This window comes from Fomitiporia mediterranea (assembly GCF_000271605.1).
Source record: "Fomitiporia mediterranea MF3/22 unplaced genomic scaffold FOMMEscaffold_5, whole genome shotgun sequence".
Taxonomy (NCBI): Eukaryota; Fungi; Basidiomycota; class Agaricomycetes; order Hymenochaetales; family Hymenochaetaceae; genus Fomitiporia; species Fomitiporia mediterranea.
In genome coordinates, this window is record NW_006760390.1 from 3024143 (window position 1) to 3042803 (window position 18661).

The following is an 18661-nucleotide window of genomic DNA, read 5'->3' on the forward strand; positions in this document are numbered from 1 at the left end:
TCTCAACTCCCATGAGTCATACACAAGTTATTGGTCGCTCCTCGGATCCGGGACACGAGCCAAGGTCTCTGTGTCACATAGTAAACAGACTATATAGCGCTAGACATGGTAGTTCAGTACGGAGCGGTTCGCGACTCGTGAGATACGGAGTATGATCAAGAACAGGTCGTTATCCCAACCTTGATCTGCCCAATGCTGGACAACCAAACCTGCTTGCGACTTCACCGCTTTTATAGCTTGTCAACCTTACTGGTTAAGTTAAGAGCACACCCGGGCATTTTGACGAACAAGATTAGTGTAGGTCATGATTAAATGTGGTAAAATACAATGCAAGGGGAGCAAGAAATACATCGCAATTCGGTGTACTCTAAACGGACATGTATTGTGCCATCCTTAACAACAGAAGCATATCAGAAGTGAGGAGCATGCCAGGAGTCAACAAGACTCACGGAGAATCTCCCTTCTTTTGTTCTTGATCCTGTTCTGGATGCAACCGCTTTTCCAACTTTTGGAACTCCTCCAGAGCGATTTTCTCTTCTTCGTCCACTACTTGTTCAACGCCCTTCACCTCGGGTATGTAGTGCATCATCATACGTTCAATACCCGTCTTGAGCGTGACTGTACTTGACGAGCAGCCTCGGCAACTGCCCTTTAATTTGAGTTTCACTATCCCGTCATCCGAGAATTCACAATACTCAATATCTCCACCATCTTCCATGATCGCTGGCCGTACCCGTGTCTGCAACAATTCCTTAATCATTGCAACCGTATCCGAGTCCGTATCCAATATTCTCGTATCCTGTGGCCCTGCAGCGTCTCTATCCTCATCACTCCTAAATAGCGGCTGGCCAGAAGAGAAATGTTCCATGAGGAGGGAGTATACCTCCGGTTTGATGACGGACCACGAGACGTCTGGTTCTTTCGAGACTGTCACGAAGTCAGGTCCGTAGAAGACTGCACGGACGCCGTCGACACCCATAAGGCGTAATGCGAGAGGAGAAGCGAGTGCGGAGCGCGTATCGAGGAACTCGGCGGAGCCATCGGTCATAACGTCCACTCCAGGAATAAACTTGAGTGAGTCGTCATTGGGAGTTGATTCGGTTTGGATGAACATAGATCGTGCTTGTAGTTCAGTGTCAGCTTTAAACTCATACATTTAAAGAATTTTAGAGAGCTCACTTAGTTTAGGTGTATGCCTCTGTACGGTCGGTACAGTCAACCGTGACGAACTCGCAGAACTAACAGACGGTCCCCATCCATTCACCAATGTCGACGCATGTCGACTTGCAGCTGCTCGACATGCTACTGATGCAATATTTAGCGAGCGCCTCGCATTTCTCAGTGTTCGTAGAGAGGACGAAGCAGCTCTGAAGCTCATGATGGTCGATGACAAACGTGAATTTTGGACTTGTCCATTTCGTTTCTCGGTATTTCGGCGAAAGGGATTGGTTAGTCAGCATCGACCAATCAAAGAAAGTACGCTGTTTGTAGATATTTGAATACATTATTACATAATTTGTGCTTACAAGCTCCGCCTTGAACTTTCATTGAAACGCGTCGAACGCGTCAAGTTACTGTCTGAACTTACTCACACGGCGACTCCAAACATCAGCGCACACCACTCTTGCGTATACTACGCTCGCTTGACACGCTGTAACGATGTCAGACTTTCCTGCACTTCCTGGGTTCTATAAGCTCATGTATCTGCATCTCGAGCCAAGTGTGTGTCGTCCATCTATGAAGTCCAAAGGCTATGTAAATTGACATTTTGACCTGCTGTGTTCGATTAGTATCTACCATTGCACCTTCATTCTTTGTTTGGCTATTCCCTGGGACGGCATGGTTTTATGGGGAGCTCATTCCTGGAGCTCCTCCAGTGAAGGAAGATTCAATGGATCCTCGTGCAACGATGGCTATTTGGCAATTGACGAACTGTATGTAAATATATCTCCTCCGCTTTTCGGCGTGATAGTTCAAAGAACAAATGACTGAAGTGGAAATTTAGGCTACCTGCTCCTCGGCTTGATCTCAAGCCTGGTTTTCCGTGCTGTTCGAGATGCGCTCCCACATGATCCCGTTGCACAAGAGAGGATTGTTGGTGCGAGTCTTATGGCTCTTGCAATTGCCGATGTGAGTTGTATGTCTTTCCAAATCCTGGAGTAATTAAGGAATTGTCCTTTCTTTACTAGGTTACTCAGTGAGCTTCTCGATTTACTCGACCCTTGAACTTCACTAAAAGGTAATATTATAATACTGAACTCACAAACCAGTATGATCGCAACATGGATTGGCCTCCCACCTGAGCTCCGCTACGATCCTCTTTCATGGAACTCGGTGACACATGGGAGTATCACGACCGTGATCATACTCCTAAGCGGAAGGTAAACCCTAGCTTTCTACTTTCATCATTCTCTCCATGGCTGAGTAGCCCTCTCGTCTCAGATTGGCTTGGTTTGCAGGCATCGGACGGAAACGATATTATTATGGTCAGAAGTTGGTAAAGAAAGAGGACTAAAGGTGTCCTTGTGCCTTGTGCAATGGGTGTGGTTACTCCTGCTGATTAAGAGGCACAAGAAACGCATCAATATTTTATGCTAGTGCTAGGAGCAGTCTTTTACTCACACCGACTAGGCCAATATTTCAACCGGGTGGGTACACCTCCACAGGTCGACTATTCACACCTGCAAAGCACGCTTATCCGTCATCCCTTCAAATTTCTCTTGATACGACTCATGAATGAATAACTTGAAATTGTATTCTTTAGATAGGGAGTGTGCAATACATCTGTCTAACGCATTATTAGATGCTGGTTATAAAATGTTATACAGATACAATGGTGTCGGACCAATAAAAAATGGATGAGAAAATACGTCCGGGAATTGTGATGAATCTACGAGTAACGAAAATGGCATCAGTTTCCTATACTGAATGACTCTCCACAACCGCAAGCATCCTTGACATTGGGGTTCTTGAATGCGAACTTTGCACTAAAAGCCAAATACTTTGAGTTCGTTGTACAAGACAAGCAGTATGGAAGAGCTCACCTAAGTCGATCCTCAACCCAGTCCATCTCACTACCAATGATGGAAAATAATGCCTTGCTATCTATAAGTACTCGCACACCGTCTTGCTCTACGATTTCGTCGAACGGACTCGGTTTTTCGACGTATTCAAGGTGGTACGACATCCCTGCGCAGCCCTTGTTCCGGACACCGATACGGATAAGCTGTGGGTGAGGTCCAGATAAGAGTGCGCGTAATCTTTGTACGGCTCCGGGTGTCTGTGAAAAAGATATTCCGTTAGTGGTGCTTGAGAACACCAAGAAGACAGGAGGAGTACGCACGAGCGTTAATGCAGCTTTACGTCCGACTAGCCGCGGTTTAGGCTTCTCAACCTTTGGAGGTTTAGGAGGACGCGCAGCAACCTGCGGCGATGCGGCATCCGGAGACAGCACAGGTCCATTCTTTGCAGAAGATGATGAAGATGATTCTTCGGGAATAACCATCGGCGGACGGTCCCGCAGCACAGTCTCCTGCGCACTAAGTTTCGACGACGATGCTGCTGCAGGTGCATTTCCAATCGGCGCAAACGAAGACGATGTAGCGTATGCGTATGACAAACCCGTCGGGTTAAACAGATCGAGATGTGAACGTCCCGTCCATTGATTTCGTACACCGCGTGCCGCAGCGAGGTGAGTATATGTGTGCGCCGCAGAGAATGCGCGAGAGGAACTTGGCATGCCGCCAAATCGCGCTAGACTACTCCTGCATGCCATCGTCGTCATTGTCGTCGTCGTCGTCGTCGAACAATATTGTGAAGCGTTCGTAGATGGGTATATATGAAAGGATCGTTAGTGAGTACGACAAGAGCGAGTGCAAAGGTTGGAGTCCCTGACCAAGCAGCGATTTGCTTGGTGGAGTGACTTGCACAGAAATGGCATCGGATGTCTCCGGGATCATCTTTCTTATGTCAGCAAATCCTAACCCAATCGCACGGCGTTTATTACTCGTGAGACGATAATACCAACTTAGGACTCGTCGATCACAGCAGCAGAATTGGCTCATTTGGCATCACAAATGCGTTGTGCAACAGCCGCTGTAAAAACAGCCAACGCGTCTCCATACAACGACTCAGCTAGCCGCTATCTCGTCCTCATCATCTTCGTCGTGTAGAACATACAAAGTACTCCGTTAGTTTCGATCGATCATGCTTTCTCTCCACATTTTTTCCGGACTACGGAACAACCCAGCTCGGCGTTTCTTCGTAGTCCGTGAGCCTTGTGAAGGTCGTTCAGGGGACAGAAGCACGTCCAAGTCCGAGCGCATGTTATAAGGCACACCATTAGGTGCGACTCGTGTGACTCTCGCTGCGGGACGACATCTTCTCTTGCCTTGCTCCTAATATCTCCCTCATCTGCAATCCTCTTTTCCCTAGTCAGCAAGGGTCTGCAGTAAAGCACATCATTTATCAGGACCATCAATTCGCTCAGTCAACAAAGGAAAGATCTGCGTATTTGTAAGCTCGGTCATGAGTGTCGCTTTACCATTTGCTGATTTTTGTCATTGTCGTTCGCAAAGATGACGATGCTGTTTGACCTTGTGAATACAAGATAATGCCTAGGATGCTTCAGGGCAGTCCAAGCGAAACTGTCAGCATCCTATATGGGTGTACCATCAAAGTTCTACAGACAACACTGCAAGTAGGGTTGGCTTACAAGATACATGATGTGCTACCACCTAGTGCTCATAAGAGAGTATGACATCAGGTAGAGTCTATATCTCATCGGTCGAGCTCGTTACTAGAAAAGGTATTTGTGTTATCAATATGCATTTGCTCCCTTAAACTGTCTTATATCCTTTTCCAGAAACACTACTGCATAGGACCCAAGCAAGAACTCAATCACTTGTAGGATGCCAATGCACTCGATTGCCATTTGGCACAGTGAAATGCTAGCAGAATCGGTTTAATCGTCAAGTCAGCTGGCGTTACAGGCTGGAGTCAAATTTCTATTACACAAAGTCGGATTTGTCAAGGCCTTACAGAATACGTTTGCGTATGTATGTATCCACAGTGCTGAGTTCCATTCGGACGCTGAAACGCTGCAAGATATGGTTATATGCCTACTGGCGGCACTGGTGTCTAGTCCATCTACGGCTCGTGATTTCATGACGGCAAGGCGGAGATTAAGATGCGGGCTTAATTGCTGAATCTCGGATCTCTTTAGTTCATCCCAAACTGACTTACCGCCCAAATTCAATGCGTAAATGACTCAATCAGAATGGAACAACGTAACGTTTGCTGCGGATAGGCTGTCCATGTGTTAAGAAAACCATCTCGGCGTGGTGGACTCCGTCGTGAAAGCCAAGCCATTGGGGCGGGCAAATACAAATTCGAACCAGGAAACTCCTTTTGACTCATACCTAAATTGCAGAAGGACAAAGTCAATGGCTTATCTACACTCGTTATCTCAGATAGGAAAGTTGAAATGGGCAACAAGCTTGACATACGGGTAAGTCAGCTGGTTGTCTGTCTTCGTGTACGTATTCACGGAAGAACGTTTTTTCTACAGTTCCTTCACCTCGCCGTGAGACAGGGGCTTTGGATATGTACTCATTCAGAAAAATGCTAACGAACGATGGGCGGAATCACATTGACACCGTGTCTTTGGCGGCAAATCAGCGACTGGCAAACAAAGTTACATGTATAAAAATGCGTCTATAGCCTTCTTCGACAAGAACGTTCATGTGGTCGTCGTACTGCTTCTGGCCAATATGCCTCCACAGATCGTTCCGCGGCTGAATTGGCTCGTGGTGCAGTGCACGCAGTAATCTACACGCGCACAAACCGCGCATGATCTGATAACTTGTTACTTTGTAAGTCAATGATGTACGGGAAGACGTACAGCAACCCTGTTTGTTATGTTTCAAGTGAGCCATTTTCTATGTCAATTTCCAGAATGCATCTTGACATACTTTAATTCAGAGAGATAAAGTTCTTTGCCGAGATCGTTGAGTTTGTGGTTAGGCGAGGATTTGGCCAAATTGCAAAATACGATGACCGCATGGGGCAGGGACCATCAATGCGACGGGGCTTTAAAAAGGGATCTCAAGTTCTAGCTCCATCCTGGTCCTGGATTCGCGGGCCTAACGCTACACAGGGCCGAGATATAGGGTCACGTCACACAAAAACGTCACGCTGTACCACATTTATTTGCTTTCCCTTCGACGGAGTTTCTAAGCGGCCTCAGATCACAAGCCTCCCTTTCCATCACTTCCCGTCCCACATCCTGCAAGTCCATGTCCTGCTGATGGTACATAGTCCTTCCGTTTCATAACTTGGATACTAGTGACTTATTCCTTATTCTACTAGGTCTACGTCAACGCAAAGAAGTATGCATGGTTCGTGATGTGTCCTTGTTATTCGTGTTAACAACAGTGGATTAACCTCGTCACTTCTAGCGAAGCATGTATAAAGGGTCATCGTTCATCCAACTGCCATCATAATGACCGACCTCTTTACGAGATCAAGAAGAAAGGCCGACCAGTTTCACAATGTGATAAGTGTCGAGAAGCACGTCAGGCGCGGAGAATCCACGCGAAGTGTACTTGCGAGTTGGAGAGGGATGTAAATGCGGCTGCTGCAGCTGAGGAAAAGGCGAAGCGAAAGGGTGTGTCATTGCTTGTTGAGCTGGCGAGCGGCTAGCGAAAAGAGCTCATTCTGAGTCACTCGTCGTCATCTAGGGAAGCGCTTTGTGCCCTGTCCACCCTCCCTGCCAAACGGACTTAAGGATGCGCTGAAGGCTTCAACGTCTTCGACTGTGGAGACAAGTGGTCCTAGACAACCAGGTCCGTGTGTAGCAACTCATGATTCTTTACGTGATAGTTTACTCATGTCGCCCACAGTCGATGCCTTGCTTAATCCTTGTCATTGCAAGGATATTTACAATTGCAAGTGCCGATCACAAAGCGATTCGAGTATCAAGCTAGTTGCACGCACAAGCAAGCCCGTTGACCCAGCAATTTTCAGCGATGGGCTCTCTGCGTTAGCAATGGTGGCTGCATGCTGTTCTCCAGCAGCGCCTCCCGGACTTCCACCTATTGCAGTGCCATACGGATCTTCAGTTAAAGTAGGATCTATAGGTATTAACCCAACCGTGGAGAGCGAGTACACACAACACATGCCTTCCTCTCACATGGGTGAGAAATCTGAAGCACGAACAGCTGGCCCATCCAAGAGAAAACGATCACCACGGTCTTCTCCTGTGCCACCATATCTCGAAGCTTCTGACGTAACGACCAATTTGAGACGCTTGAGACCAATAGCGCCTGCTTCATTCGGAACGGATGGACCGACTTGGCCGGGTCCGGTCCCAGTCCAGTATCCTCCGCCGTCTAGCAGTACAATTGCGAGCACTGCTCCACCCACGACACCGGCTGATGATTCACACTGCTGCTGCGGTACTCGCTGTGAATGTGCTGGCTGCAACGTTCACTCCGCGTCTATCAGCAGAGTCCCAACTCCATCTTGGGTGGATGATCCTGATGAAACGAACATGATTGCCGCGCCTGCTCAGATGCACGCGCCTGGTGTAAAATGTGCTGAGACTTGCCCAACTTGTATCGATTATGAAGGCGGTGTCGAGCTCCCTCCGCTCAGCAATGTACCGGGTGTTGCTTCTAACGCACGTGCGCCAGCCCCTCCGTACCTTTCAGCATTCTTCGCTCGCGCGGCGGCGCTTCCTGCACCGCCTGTGCATACTCGATCAAGTTTCGATCCGACGAATGTTGCAGTTTACCCTTCCGGACTTTTTGCACGAGAAAGAAGCCAGAGCACGGCGGCGGATGAAAATGAACGGCCGCGTGCGTTTGGACTCGTACGGATCCCGAAACTGGAGGAGTGTTGCGGCGGCCGTTGTGGGTGTCCCGAAGATGCGTGTGGCTGTGGAGATAGGTGTGAAGGGTGTTGCATGGATGGTGTTGAGCGGATTGCAGAGGACGTTGACGGTGGGGAAGGCGCTCAGGCGACTCCGAGATTATCACCGTCTGTCAGCTTTGCTCGTCAGCCTGAGGAGATTGTTCCAGCTTCAAACTCAATGTCAAACACATATACATCTAAGAGCTGCTGTGGAGGCTAGACTTCTGAAATGTCTTGATCCTTATTTTCTCTCCTCGGATTTATTTGCTGCAGGTGGTCTTTTCAATGATATTTAGTTCTTTTGTTCTCTGACCTTTATCCATCTTGTTCAGTAGTCATCAGTTGGGTTATCCTCCGTTTTTCCACCTTTTTTTCGGCGGGGGAATTTTTTTCTTTTTTCAACCACCTTAGCTCTAACCTCATATCTTCTTAAAATCAAACTCGGAATCGTCCGAAATGTACACCGTCACCACATTAACACCCTTTACCTTTCTCTTCCTTCTCCAATACCACTTGTATGCTATCTACTCTGACCTCGTGCCACGATCTTCTTTCTATTTTGATGAAGAAAATGAATTAAGGAGTAAATAGCCAGTTTGTTTACTTATTTCTTGGTGCAATTGCGATTGGGTGGATCTACTACTGTATTTAGTATACATAAATAAGTTCTGGCAGAGATATATGTTGTATGATGGAACAGGTGAACCGTATAACGCGATAACAAGCAAGAAAGCACGAAAAGAGAAAAACGACAATAACGCACAAAGCCCTAAACCCGCAAGCCTGTCTAGCAGAAGCCAGCTGAATTGATTATCACCCGCTCCATCACTGTCAATGTCAAATGCAGAAGTCGATGCGAATGTCAACGGGATGGAATGGAGGCTGAATAGAATTAGCGTTGTACAGAGTTGGAGTTCAGAATTTGTAGAGTTGGTTGGTTCTACGTAGAGCCGGTGCTCGTTCCCATTCATTTCCGCGGACATCCGATGAGATGGTGTATACTTGAGAGGAAAGTAGAAAGACTGCTCTTCCTGTCTATGCGAGAAGGGAGAAGTTATACGCTATTTTCGCCGCGGGCAGACAGCAGGCAGAAAGAGAAGAGTAGAATGGATCAATAGGAAGAATAAGCTGAGAAAAGAAGAGTAGCACTTACGTATCGTCTGGGATGTCGAAGTGGAGTATAGCCGCGATAACATGGACAGGATGTCGGTTTCAATAAGAGTTTATGGCGTGCGACGCAAGGCAGGGAAACATAAAGGCATACCTTCGTATATGAAACGAGACTATACGCAAAATCGGAAGTATATGGTCAGATACAGAGGGAAAAGCAGATGTGGGTAACATTACTAGGCAAGGGACTTACTTTCTTCGGGTCCTCGGGAGCGTACATTACGTATCGATCATTGCCTTCTGGTCTACATGGGACGAAATCAGTAAGCAGTCTGTCTGGTGGAGCTGGAGCAGAAGAAAGGAAGGAGTGAAGTTAAACATTCAAGGGCGAACTTACCGTTCTTTCTTCTGTGCAATTCGGTTCCGAGAGAGAGGTTAGTACGCGTTTGATGAGGTCAAGAAAATATCATGTGGGAGCGGACGCGGAACGGAGTACGGAAGGAAAGAAAGACGGTCAGACGAAAGTGGCGGCAGACGTGAACTTACCCTGCACGAGGCTAACATGCTTTGTAGCGATATGCAGATGGCAGTTACACTGAGTACGGGTGACCAGCCGTCTCCGAGGATATTTGCGCAAATCTGTGAGATCGAAGATATCGTGTAAGTATGCGTTTGAACCTCGATTGCTTCGGAAACGCGGCTCACATGTCCGTTTGAGTAGACGTGCTACATAATGTAGAGGTAAACATGATGCTTATTTCGGTTAGAAAGAGACATCCGGCAGACGTACCGGGTGCAAGGGAGGTTGGAATTTATCATCCGCAACGAACGTCACGCTGGGGGACGAAATCGGGTATTGTGCATCAAAGCGGAACTTGAGCATGAAGGTCTCGCCCTGTATACATCCGTCGACGCGTCATATCGAGAAATACCATTAGTCGGTGCACGAGAGACTGGTAAATTATAGCGTACCTGGTATAAACTTTCTCCGAGCACCTCCAGCGAGAGGAACCACATCTCGAAGTCATCCGCTTGTATCAGCTTGATGCCTGACCACAATACTTAGTGTGCTGTACATCGTGTCATCGTGAGTGTTTGTTTTACCCTGAGGACAGTCCTTGTGAATCTCCTTGAGCTCCTTCTGAAGTCGTCGCGTAGAGATGCTGCTCATTGTTGTATAGTGGTTGAGGACGAAGACGGTATTAGAGCGCTAAACTGACGAAAGCCGAACCAGAGCCTTGCACTTGGCATCCACCGTCGATCATTGCTACATTTGGAATGGGGACAAACAAAGTCAAATATGTGAGAAATAAATAGATTCTGCCTTATTTACAATTACGAACCGTCTTCAGCGATTCACAGGACAAGACGGTCACTGAAACCATGCTCTGCATGTCCAGTTGCTCTGTCTCGTGTTTTTATTGGTCACTGCTACGTGACTATGACCTCTGCCTCTGCAATCAAACCTGAGAAGAGAGCAAGTACTTTGGATGGCATAATGATTAAAGCATATGCAGGGATACTAGAACATGTCTCATGGACAGAATAGACCAGAAGTATGAAAGAAACTGAGAAGTTGGTGAGCTACAGACCCCTGTGCAAGGATTATGGAAAATACCTTTGATAGAGTAAGGGAATGACCGAGATGAGAGCTTGAGAACGTGGATGCTTGACTAGATATAGCTTTTAAAGTACTACAGGTATGTAGCAAAAGTCTTCGTCATTCCTCAAAAGGTAAGTGTATCTGTAAGTGATTTGCGTTGACTTATAAGGCTGTAAGAGACACATCAAACCTTTGTCTTACATTTCTAGCATACATGAACACATTATACACACAAAAAAAACATGAAAATACAAGCCATTTTGTGAAATTAATGCAAAATTCTGTATTTTTTTGTACTTCACAATGTGTCGATCAAAGCATTGATCTACATCTAATTTCTTTGTATGGCATGCAAATCACTTACAAATACATCTACCTTTTAAGGAATGACGAAGACTTTTGCTACATACCTGTACTGTAGTTACTACTGGTGGCAAAGACCTTGTTGGCATTCTCTCTACTTTCCCGAGAATCCTCCACAGCATCCCATATTCATACGTAGGATGGCATGCTCATATCTGATGAAGCATCTGCTTGAACTTCGAGCTGGAATCGGGTGATGCATGGGCAAACAGTCTGGTTGTTGAAAACGCCAAGAGCTTCTAGCATAGTGGTGCATGGAATACCGGAAATTGTAGGACATAAATCGCCAAAGAATTAAAGGGTGCGTTGGTCAAGATTTGGGTCATTTTGTGCAGTCGAATTCACAGGCTTCGGACTCCCATCTTGGCTATTCCTTCACCTTCTCATGGATTGTGCCTTGGAACCCAACAATACGGGACTCACTGCGAGGATCCGTATGCTGTTCCAACTCACCGGAGACTCTTTATACTCAATACAAGATTGACAGTCTAACATTCCATACCATGTTTATCGATCACGGCTTATTTTCCTTAAGATAGAGAGTCTGGTGGCATTGCATAACGTGTAGGTCTTCTGTGTATTTTTCCATGCCATGCCTTTTAAATGAGTCCGCATGCATAAAATAATTACGCAAAACCTAGGCACGTCCGCTCTTAACTACTCCCTCTCGGAGACAGTAACGGCATGTATTACTGTCTATTTTTAATATTTATCCCTATGGTGAAAAGAGAGACGGAATCTAAAAATAAAAATAGGCTTTTAAAAAAGGGCGTACATTTCGCTGTACATTCCTACTTCCTTCTAACTCTACTCTCACGTTCACTTCGCGAGAGGCGTAAAGAAGTCGCGGTCGTGTGGTGGAGAGTGAAGGGAAGAAGAACTCTTGTGTGTCGTGTTGCAAAGGGAAAATAACATACCGGATTACGACACGGAGGAACCCCAGTCGGTATGGCCCTAGTCTCTATGCCGCTGCGTCCTGCTACGTGGTAAAGGTAAGTAAGGGGAGCAGATCCGAAGGGAAAGGAAAGTCGCTGTATTGCGATACAAGGACGTTGACGATCTCTTTTTGCATTTTCTGTGCGTTGTACGTGTAGACCGCGTGTTGAGGTTGAGGCGGAGCCGAACGGCTTGAATTGTGCGTTGATACACCCGAGTAAGGGGATTGGTTTATTGGAGCCTAATGCAAGCGAGGTACACACCATTTCGGTCTCATATCATGCAATAGTGGGACAGAATTCTGTCAAGTAGATGCAGTCACTAATATTCATCGTTGAATGTCATGAAGAAAGTCTATTCGTTTGTAATTGTAAACCATAACATGCATGCATATGATCTTGGAATCTTCCTTCTACATATATGCGTCATTTGAGTGAACAAAATAATACGGACAGTAACCATAGCACTACGCCTCCTTCTTCTCCTTATCTGCCGCCTGTTGCGCACCAGCATGAACCTGCGGCCTTACGCGGGGTGGCAAGATCATTGTCGGTGGAAGAGTCGTAACCGGTGGTAACAACGAAGCAGCCTGACTCCTCGCATTCTGCATTAACAACATGTCCATGATCACCAGTGCTGCCATCGCTTCAACAATCGGTACGGCTCTCGGGACGACACACGGGTCGTGTCTACCTCTAGCAGCAAGCTCACCCTGCGTGCCATCATATTGCGCAGTGGACTGTGCTTGACTGATAGTTGCGGGGGATTTGAACCCTACGCGGACGTACACGTCTTGGCCGTTAGTTATTCCACCTTGTACACCTCCGCTCCAATTCGTTCGGGTTCCGAGACGTCCGTCGGGGCGCGCGACGAACGCGTCGTTGTGTCGTGAGCCGGGTACCTCTGTCCCTCTGAATCCGCTTCCGATTTCAAAAGCTTTGGTGGCGGGGATGCTTAACATCGCATGTGCCAACGCAGCTTCGAACTTGTCGAATACAGGCTCTCCCAGCCCAGGAGGGACGTTTCGCATGACGCAGGTGATCGTCCCACCGATAGAGTCGTGAGCTTCCTTTGCGCGGAGGATGCGTTTCACCATGCGCTCCGCCGTCTCCGCGTGCGGACAACGCGTCGAGTGTGCGTCTACCGCTGCACGCGTAACTGTTGAGAGGAGTTGACGGAACTCGGGCGTAAGCGCTTCTTCAATCTCGTCGTTATCCTCGTCATGTGAGATTGCGCGCCCGTCGACGGAGGATGGGATGGTGATTTTCCCTACTGAGGAAACGAAGGCTACGATTTCGATGCCGTAGACTTGTCTGAGGTACGTCTCGGCGATGGCGCCTGCTGCGACACGTCCTTCATAAAGAAAGACATGCCATTTAGTCGGATTGTAATATTTTATCACTCGAAGGAAAAATTCCTACCAATCGTCTCCCGAGCACTACTCCTGCCACCTCCACTACTAGCCTTGATCCCATATTTCTCAAGATAAGTATAGTCCGCATGACTAGGTCGAGGATACAAATCCGTCTCAGAATAGTCCTTCGGCCGCTGGTCTTCGTTCTTTACAAGTAAGCCAATGGGAGTACCCAACGTTACGCCATGCTCGACACCGCTTTGGACATGCACCAAGTCTTTTTCGTCGCGCTATAGGAATATGCAAGGTCGGGTTGAAAATACAAATGGCGTGGATAGTAATTGACCAAATGGCGCAGCGATAGAAAGCGCGTTAGCGAGTTTCAAAGACGAATTTTTTTTCCAGCAGACAGAAGTAGCGGCGGGACAGGCGGCATGCGGTGCATGATGGAACCGACAGATGGGACGCGGTGGATTCGAGTGGGATAAACGGGATGATGGAAACACCGTACGACATGCGATCGGTCGTATTTCATTCATACAACCAGAAAGCCATTCCCGAGCCATGAGAGAGAATGTCCGTATAAAAATAGGGCGCACGAGTTCAAATAGAAAGAGACGAAAGGCGACAACAGATTTTGCAAATTGACGTTTCGGCAATCCGTCATTGGACATTCGGCCGAGTCATGGCAGTGGATATGGTGATGAGATCCGAGGAGGCACAGCGACCAGATGAGAAGGCACAAAGAAGCGAGGGGCAACAAAGCACCGCGTCAGAAAACGGATTACAGAGACAGATACGCCACCCCCAGCCCCGGCCAACAAGGAGAAGTCAACGATCAGTCAAAAGTGATGGGCGTTAATACAGAAACAGATCAGTAACAGGATAAAGATTTGCCGAAGTCCAATTGGATAGACGCGTCAATAATTTATGGTATATAGAATATTTGATGATGTCCATGATGGCGCAGTGGTGGTTGGCAAGCAGCACAAACGACGATGGCGCGGGTCAGTCAGGCCGACGCGAGCAAGGGACCGGAGGTACGGATCCGGTAAGAGCGCAGTAGTAGATCAGAAATAGGTGGCGGATAAATATATCAACCCATCATTTTTGGATATTCGAGTTGGCAAGGCGCAGGATGGTTGGTGTAGAAGATGGGGATAGAGACAAGATGCACAAAACCGAATCATTGGATAGTGAGAAATACATTCAACGAATGAAGTACGCTTATGCTCACCGGAGTGGTCAGATTGCTCTGTCCGGGCCGTCGCCTGCTGAGCTGCACCTGGATGTCTGCAGCAGTAAGTTGGAGACCCTGATCAATGGGGAACAAGTGTCTCAGTAACACGAGAAGACAAAGAAAGAGCGGCTGATGTAACGTACCGGTGGACAGCCGTCGACGATGCAGCCGACCGAGGCACAATGGCTTTCACCATAGGTCGTCACGCGGAAGAGGGTACCAAACGTCGACATGTCGTGCTTGAATTCACAAGAGGAAGAAAAAGGAGAGAGACAACTAGGCGAGGCGAACGAAGTGATTATATGCGTCCCTAGAGCCCAGAAGACAACGGCCGCAGAAGATTGTGCTCGTCGTTTCCGTCTGCGTCGGCTCGGCGTGACTCGCGTCTGCGTTCCGATTTGGGCAACGTCGATCACTGTAATCGCCTTAGAGCGCGTCAGGGCGATTCGCGCGTCTTGCATCGTCCGACTCAATAGCCACAATGTCTCCTCCAGATACAAAGCCCATCCTCGCCCCCGCCCCTGGTCCAGATCAGACCTCAGCACCGAACGCAGCGTCTTCAAATGCAAACGCAAGTACTACCAGAGCAGGAGCATCTGCACAGTCTGCGCCGCGTCCACGGCAGCGTAAAAGGGCCGTGCCCATTGAGCCAGACTCGCTTTATCGTGGCGCCTCTGCATCTGCGTCAATCTCCGCCTCGGCAGTCGGACACGGTACACAAGGTTTTTCAGGTGCAGGAGCGAAACGTGGCGCGCAGGACAGGACGGATGGTGAACCGCGCAAACGGAAGCGCGTCGACCCAAACATCGGGTCAAATGCGAGTGCGAACCTATACACGAAGCAAAGCGCAAATGCACATATGCACGGTCATGGACACCCCGGCGTGTCTTCTAGGACAGGCGCAGGATCTGCTATCGCGAGCGCTGTTGGAAGTGTTGCTATCAACGGTAATAGTTTCGGTAGTGGCAGCATTAACAGCACTGGACTGCAAGTGGCAGGTGATACAGATGGTCAGCCATCTCTGGTAAGTTTTACAGATTCACCCCTTCAAACACTCGGAACTACAGCTTGTGCACACACACGCGGGAGCAGAATCATGATTGAGCTGACGGCTGTTTGCAGTTTGAATTTTCGACGTTACCGACATCAGCGTTGTACGAGTACATCATCCAGTTCAATCTCGTGCCCATGATCTACCCGACGCCGCTGACAGCCGATGACCCGCCACCTCCCGGTTTGTTTTCATTGTCTGCTGGCATCATTATGCACATCTTATGCTGGTTTATTAGCTTTGCTTCTCGACCCGGCACGAATGGCATCACGTGCACCGACTCCCACACCACTTGCAACTCCGGCCAACCGGCCCCGCCGGATCCGCGAGCCAAAAGAGGCGGGCCGGCGCCGAAGTACCCGTCTCATCGAAGACGAGCTACGTGGAGGTGGCATCGCCAGTGCACTCGACCAAGTGCCCGTGCTGGCAGATGTTGCCGCAGTACACGGTGTGCTGGCTGCGATCGCAGCACGGCATTTCCGGGAAAGCAGCGTGCGCGAGGTGGATACCCTAGCATCGTTTATGGGAGCTGTGAAGGCACGCGTGCGGCGGTAGAAATAACTCGTAAGCGCGAGTGTGGGAGGATGTCGTTATGGCGTGCCAATGGGAATGCAGGAGAACAGGATCTGATTCGTTGTTGCTTGTAGCTAGGCCTGTCTGATGGGAGCTCTAGAAATAACCCGCCCCGTTGTCGTATTCTGCCGTTGCCAAGTGACTGCTGACCGAGCTTTCCGGCGCTACGCTACGGGTTCCCAATATAAGATAGCGCCATCTTCCGCCCTCTTTTTCTTCAGTCCCTCAGCACTCACCACCACCTCACCTTTCGTCTTCTCGCAGCAGTGCTGCCTGGTTTCTTTTTACTGTGCGTACTCTTTCTGCCCATTCACTCGCCTACTCCTCTGCTATGTCTGTTTACACACTGACACTTGTACCTGCAGCTCTTTCCTCGAGGATCCTTCCCCCACTCGTTCTTTTCAACTTCGCTCACTGAAGCTCGCATATAGTCGACCTTCATTTTTACACGCTCATACGTCTTAACAAAGCATCAAGATGAAGTTCGCAGCCATTCTCTCTTACGTCGTCGTCGCCCTCGTCGCCGGTGCAGTTGCCGACCCCCAGTTCGGTGGTCGCCAGGGTAATGTAAGCTGTCTCACGGTTATCTCGGCGCTTGCTATGCACAAGACTCATCTCTCCTTTAGGGCAAGGGAGGTTTCGGCGGTTTCGGTGGAGGCAACAACAACAACGCCCAGGGAAACAACGCCGGAAACAACGGCCAAAATGCTAACGGTCAAAACAACAACAACGGCGGCGCTAACAATGGCGGAACGGGCACCGACACTGCGTCTGCAGCCGCAAGTGCCACTTCTGCAGCTGCTGGTGGAAACACCGGTAACAACGGTGGTGGTAACAATCAGGATGCGCAGGACAGCACGACGCTCGACCCCGCTGTGGTTGCTACCGGCTTCGCTCAAGACGGTCAACAGTCGCAAGAAGCGGGTCAAGTCGCTTCTCTCACGTCCACGAACAACTTCATCAACTTCTGCTTAACCGTTAACAAGCCGATCACTAACGGTCAACAGATCAAGACTGGTTCTTGCAATCCGGCCCCAATGGGTGTCATCGCTGCAACAACGAACATGCCCTCGTCCAAGTTTGTTTTCCCACCTAACGGTGCAACAATCCAGGCGAACCAGGAGTTCACTATTCAGATGGCGATCAGCAACATTGAGACGGGTAACTTCGTGAACGCACAGAGCAACTACTACTCTGCTCCTCAGCAAGTAAATGCACAGGGTGACATCATTGGACACACTCATGTCACTGTCGAGCAGCTCTCCTCACTCGACCAGACGACCACGACGGACCCGAACAAGTTCGCCTTCTTCAAGGGTATCAATGGAGCTGCGCAAAACGGCGTCGTCACTGCTGACGTTACGGATGGTCTTCCCGCTGGTGTTTACCGTATGGCCTCGATCAACGCTGCTGCAAACCACCAGCCGGTACTGGTCGCTGTCGCCCAGCACGGTTCTCTCGACGACATGGTCTACTTCACCGTCTCGGACAACGCTGCTGCTGCAAACAACACTGGTAACGCAGGCGGCAACGCTGGTAACAATGCGGGCAACGCCGCTGGTAACAACACGGGCAACGCTGCAGGCAACACTGGTGCTAACGGCCAGAATGGTGCCAATGGTGCTAACGGTGCCAATGGTCAGAACGGTGCTAACGGACAGAACGGTGGTGCGCAGGGTGGTGCCAAGCAGGGTGGCGCTGGCGGCTTCGGTGGTGCAAAGGGTGGTCAGAACGGTCGTGGACGCGGCCGTGGTCGTTCCCTCCGCTTCGCTCGTGACGCATAAACTCACTGCTTAGTATCAGTAGGGTTTCCTCCCTCTCTCTGTAATAGAGGACGATTCACCATCCGTTCATATGTTCATTAGTTCATTGACCATACCCTAGTATTCGCCCTGTCTCTTGTTCATATTTAACGCTGCACGCTTACGCTCTACTTTCCATTGAAATCGTCTGTTTCGTTTTCCCTTTTGTCTCTTTGTTTTTTTGCCTGGTGTACATTCCCTTCACCTCACCGAATCGCATCGGTTACCTCTCTCGGAGGTGTCCTTTCCTTCCTGTAGCGGCTTCTTGTTGTAAATGAACTTGAGGCGGATAGGATCCTTTTTTTCCTTCTCTAATCCGGAATGTGTGCTATATTGTCTCTCCGCCGGACGTCAACGCAAATGGACTGTATTTCATTTACAAAGTGAAGAAGGGAAAAGTACGACTAAAACTGAGAATAAGACTAATTTTAGGACTTCGTGTTTTTGCGGAGATCTCCATTGAGGGTAGCGGGAGCTATGCATTCAACCGTCCTTGACGACGCATAAATGCACGTCGCTGTACTGTGCATGTATTATTGGGTAAGTAATAGCTGTTTGCCAGTAATCCCGAGTTCACTTGCTGAACTCGTAAAACACACCTAAGGCTGCCAACATATAAATGTACGTACGCGAACAAACGTTGTTGAAAATGCGAGTGAGATAAATCACACAAAAGGGGCGGATAAATTCAAGCAGGTTGTCACCTGCGTTGGGA

The 18661-nt window shown here is 48.7% G+C and overlaps 7 protein-coding genes across 7 annotated transcripts; 3 read left to right on the forward strand and 4 right to left on the reverse strand.

Moving 5' to 3' along the window:
* Positions 1–301: 301 nt before the first annotated feature.
* FOMMEDRAFT_140400 (HIRA-interacting protein 5) lies at positions 302–1399 on the reverse strand. The gene is made up of 3 exons (XM_007265986.1): positions 1180–1399; positions 450–1122; positions 302–392 (listed from the first exon to the last, which is right to left on the reverse strand). Exons 1-3 carry the CDS (start codon positions 1376–1378, stop codon positions 368–370), a joined length of 897 nt encoding a protein of 298 aa, XP_007266048.1. The 5' UTR covers positions 1379–1399; the 3' UTR covers positions 302–367.
* A 260-nt stretch (positions 1400–1659) lies between these two features.
* Positions 1660–2515, forward strand: FOMMEDRAFT_133719 (uncharacterized protein; the record flags this gene model as incomplete). The annotated part of the gene is made up of 5 exons (XM_007265987.1): positions 1660–1720; positions 1791–1934; positions 2006–2141; positions 2271–2381; positions 2443–2515. 5 exons carry the CDS (start codon positions 1660–1662, stop codon positions 2513–2515), a joined length of 525 nt encoding a protein of 174 aa, XP_007266049.1.
* Positions 2516–2911: 396 nt separating this feature from the next.
* FOMMEDRAFT_83195 (uncharacterized protein) lies at positions 2912–3505 on the reverse strand (the record flags this gene model as incomplete). Its single annotated transcript, XM_007265988.1, has 3 exons — positions 2912–2987; positions 3045–3280; positions 3344–3505. The coding sequence occupies 3 exons, from the start codon at positions 3503–3505 to the stop codon at positions 2912–2914; spliced, it is 474 nt and encodes a 157-aa protein (XP_007266050.1).
* A 2739-nt stretch (positions 3506–6244) lies between these two features.
* FOMMEDRAFT_122237 (UBC-like protein) lies at positions 6245–10195 on the reverse strand (the record flags this gene model as incomplete). The annotated part of the gene is made up of 13 exons (XM_007265989.1): positions 6245–6310; positions 6370–6398; positions 6459–6667; positions 6741–6843; positions 6901–8975; positions 9068–9197; positions 9278–9329; positions 9422–9432; positions 9571–9665; positions 9732–9750; positions 9815–9919; positions 9997–10073; positions 10129–10195. The coding sequence occupies 8 exons, from the start codon at positions 10193–10195 to the stop codon at positions 9138–9140; spliced, it is 486 nt and encodes a 161-aa protein (XP_007266051.1). The 3' UTR covers positions 6245–6310; positions 6370–6398; positions 6459–6667; positions 6741–6843; positions 6901–8975; positions 9068–9137.
* Positions 10196–12291: 2096 nt separating this feature from the next.
* On the reverse strand, positions 12292–14865 carry FOMMEDRAFT_122240 (chorismate synthase). The gene is made up of 4 exons (XM_007265990.1): positions 14664–14865; positions 14518–14595; positions 13348–13570; positions 12292–13279 (listed from the first exon to the last, which is right to left on the reverse strand). The coding sequence occupies exons 1-4, from the start codon at positions 14751–14753 to the stop codon at positions 12393–12395; spliced, it is 1278 nt and encodes a 425-aa protein (XP_007266052.1). The 5' UTR covers positions 14754–14865; the 3' UTR covers positions 12292–12392.
* Positions 14866–15001: 136 nt separating this feature from the next.
* Positions 15002–16126, forward strand: FOMMEDRAFT_28148 (uncharacterized protein; the record flags this gene model as incomplete). The annotated part of the gene is made up of 3 exons (XM_007265991.1): positions 15002–15544; positions 15643–15754; positions 15810–16126. 3 exons carry the CDS (start codon positions 15002–15004, stop codon positions 16124–16126), a joined length of 972 nt encoding a protein of 323 aa, XP_007266053.1.
* A 495-nt stretch (positions 16127–16621) lies between these two features.
* FOMMEDRAFT_133723 (uncharacterized protein) lies at positions 16622–17928 on the forward strand (the record flags this gene model as incomplete). The annotated part of the gene is made up of 2 exons (XM_007265992.1): positions 16622–16711; positions 16771–17928. The coding sequence occupies 2 exons, from the start codon at positions 16622–16624 to the stop codon at positions 17926–17928; spliced, it is 1248 nt and encodes a 415-aa protein (XP_007266054.1).
* Positions 17929–18661: the final 733 nt, after the last annotated feature.

Coding starts and splice junctions, on each gene's coding strand:
- FOMMEDRAFT_140400 (XM_007265986.1), bottom strand. CDS start 1,378: ATGAGCTTCAGAGCTGCTTCGTCCTCTCTACGAACACTGAGAAATGCG. Junction 1,123..1,179: donor GAGGCATACACCTAAACTAA/GTGAGCTCTCTA, acceptor CTGAACTACAAG/CACGATCTATGTTCATCCAA. Junction 393..449: donor CAAAAGAAGGGAGATTCTCC/GTGAGTCTTGTT, acceptor TCTGTTGTTAAG/GATGGCACAATACATGTCCG.
- FOMMEDRAFT_122240 (XM_007265990.1), bottom strand. CDS start 14,753: ATGTCGACGTTTGGTACCCTCTTCCGCGTGACGACCTATGGTGAAAGC. Junction 14,596..14,663: donor TCGTCGACGGCTGTCCACCG/GTACGTTACATC, acceptor CCCATTGATCAG/GGTCTCCAACTTACTGCTGC. Junction 13,280..13,347: donor TAGTGCTCGGGAGACGATTG/GTAGGAATTTTT, acceptor TTCTTTATGAAG/GACGTGTCGCAGCAGGCGCC.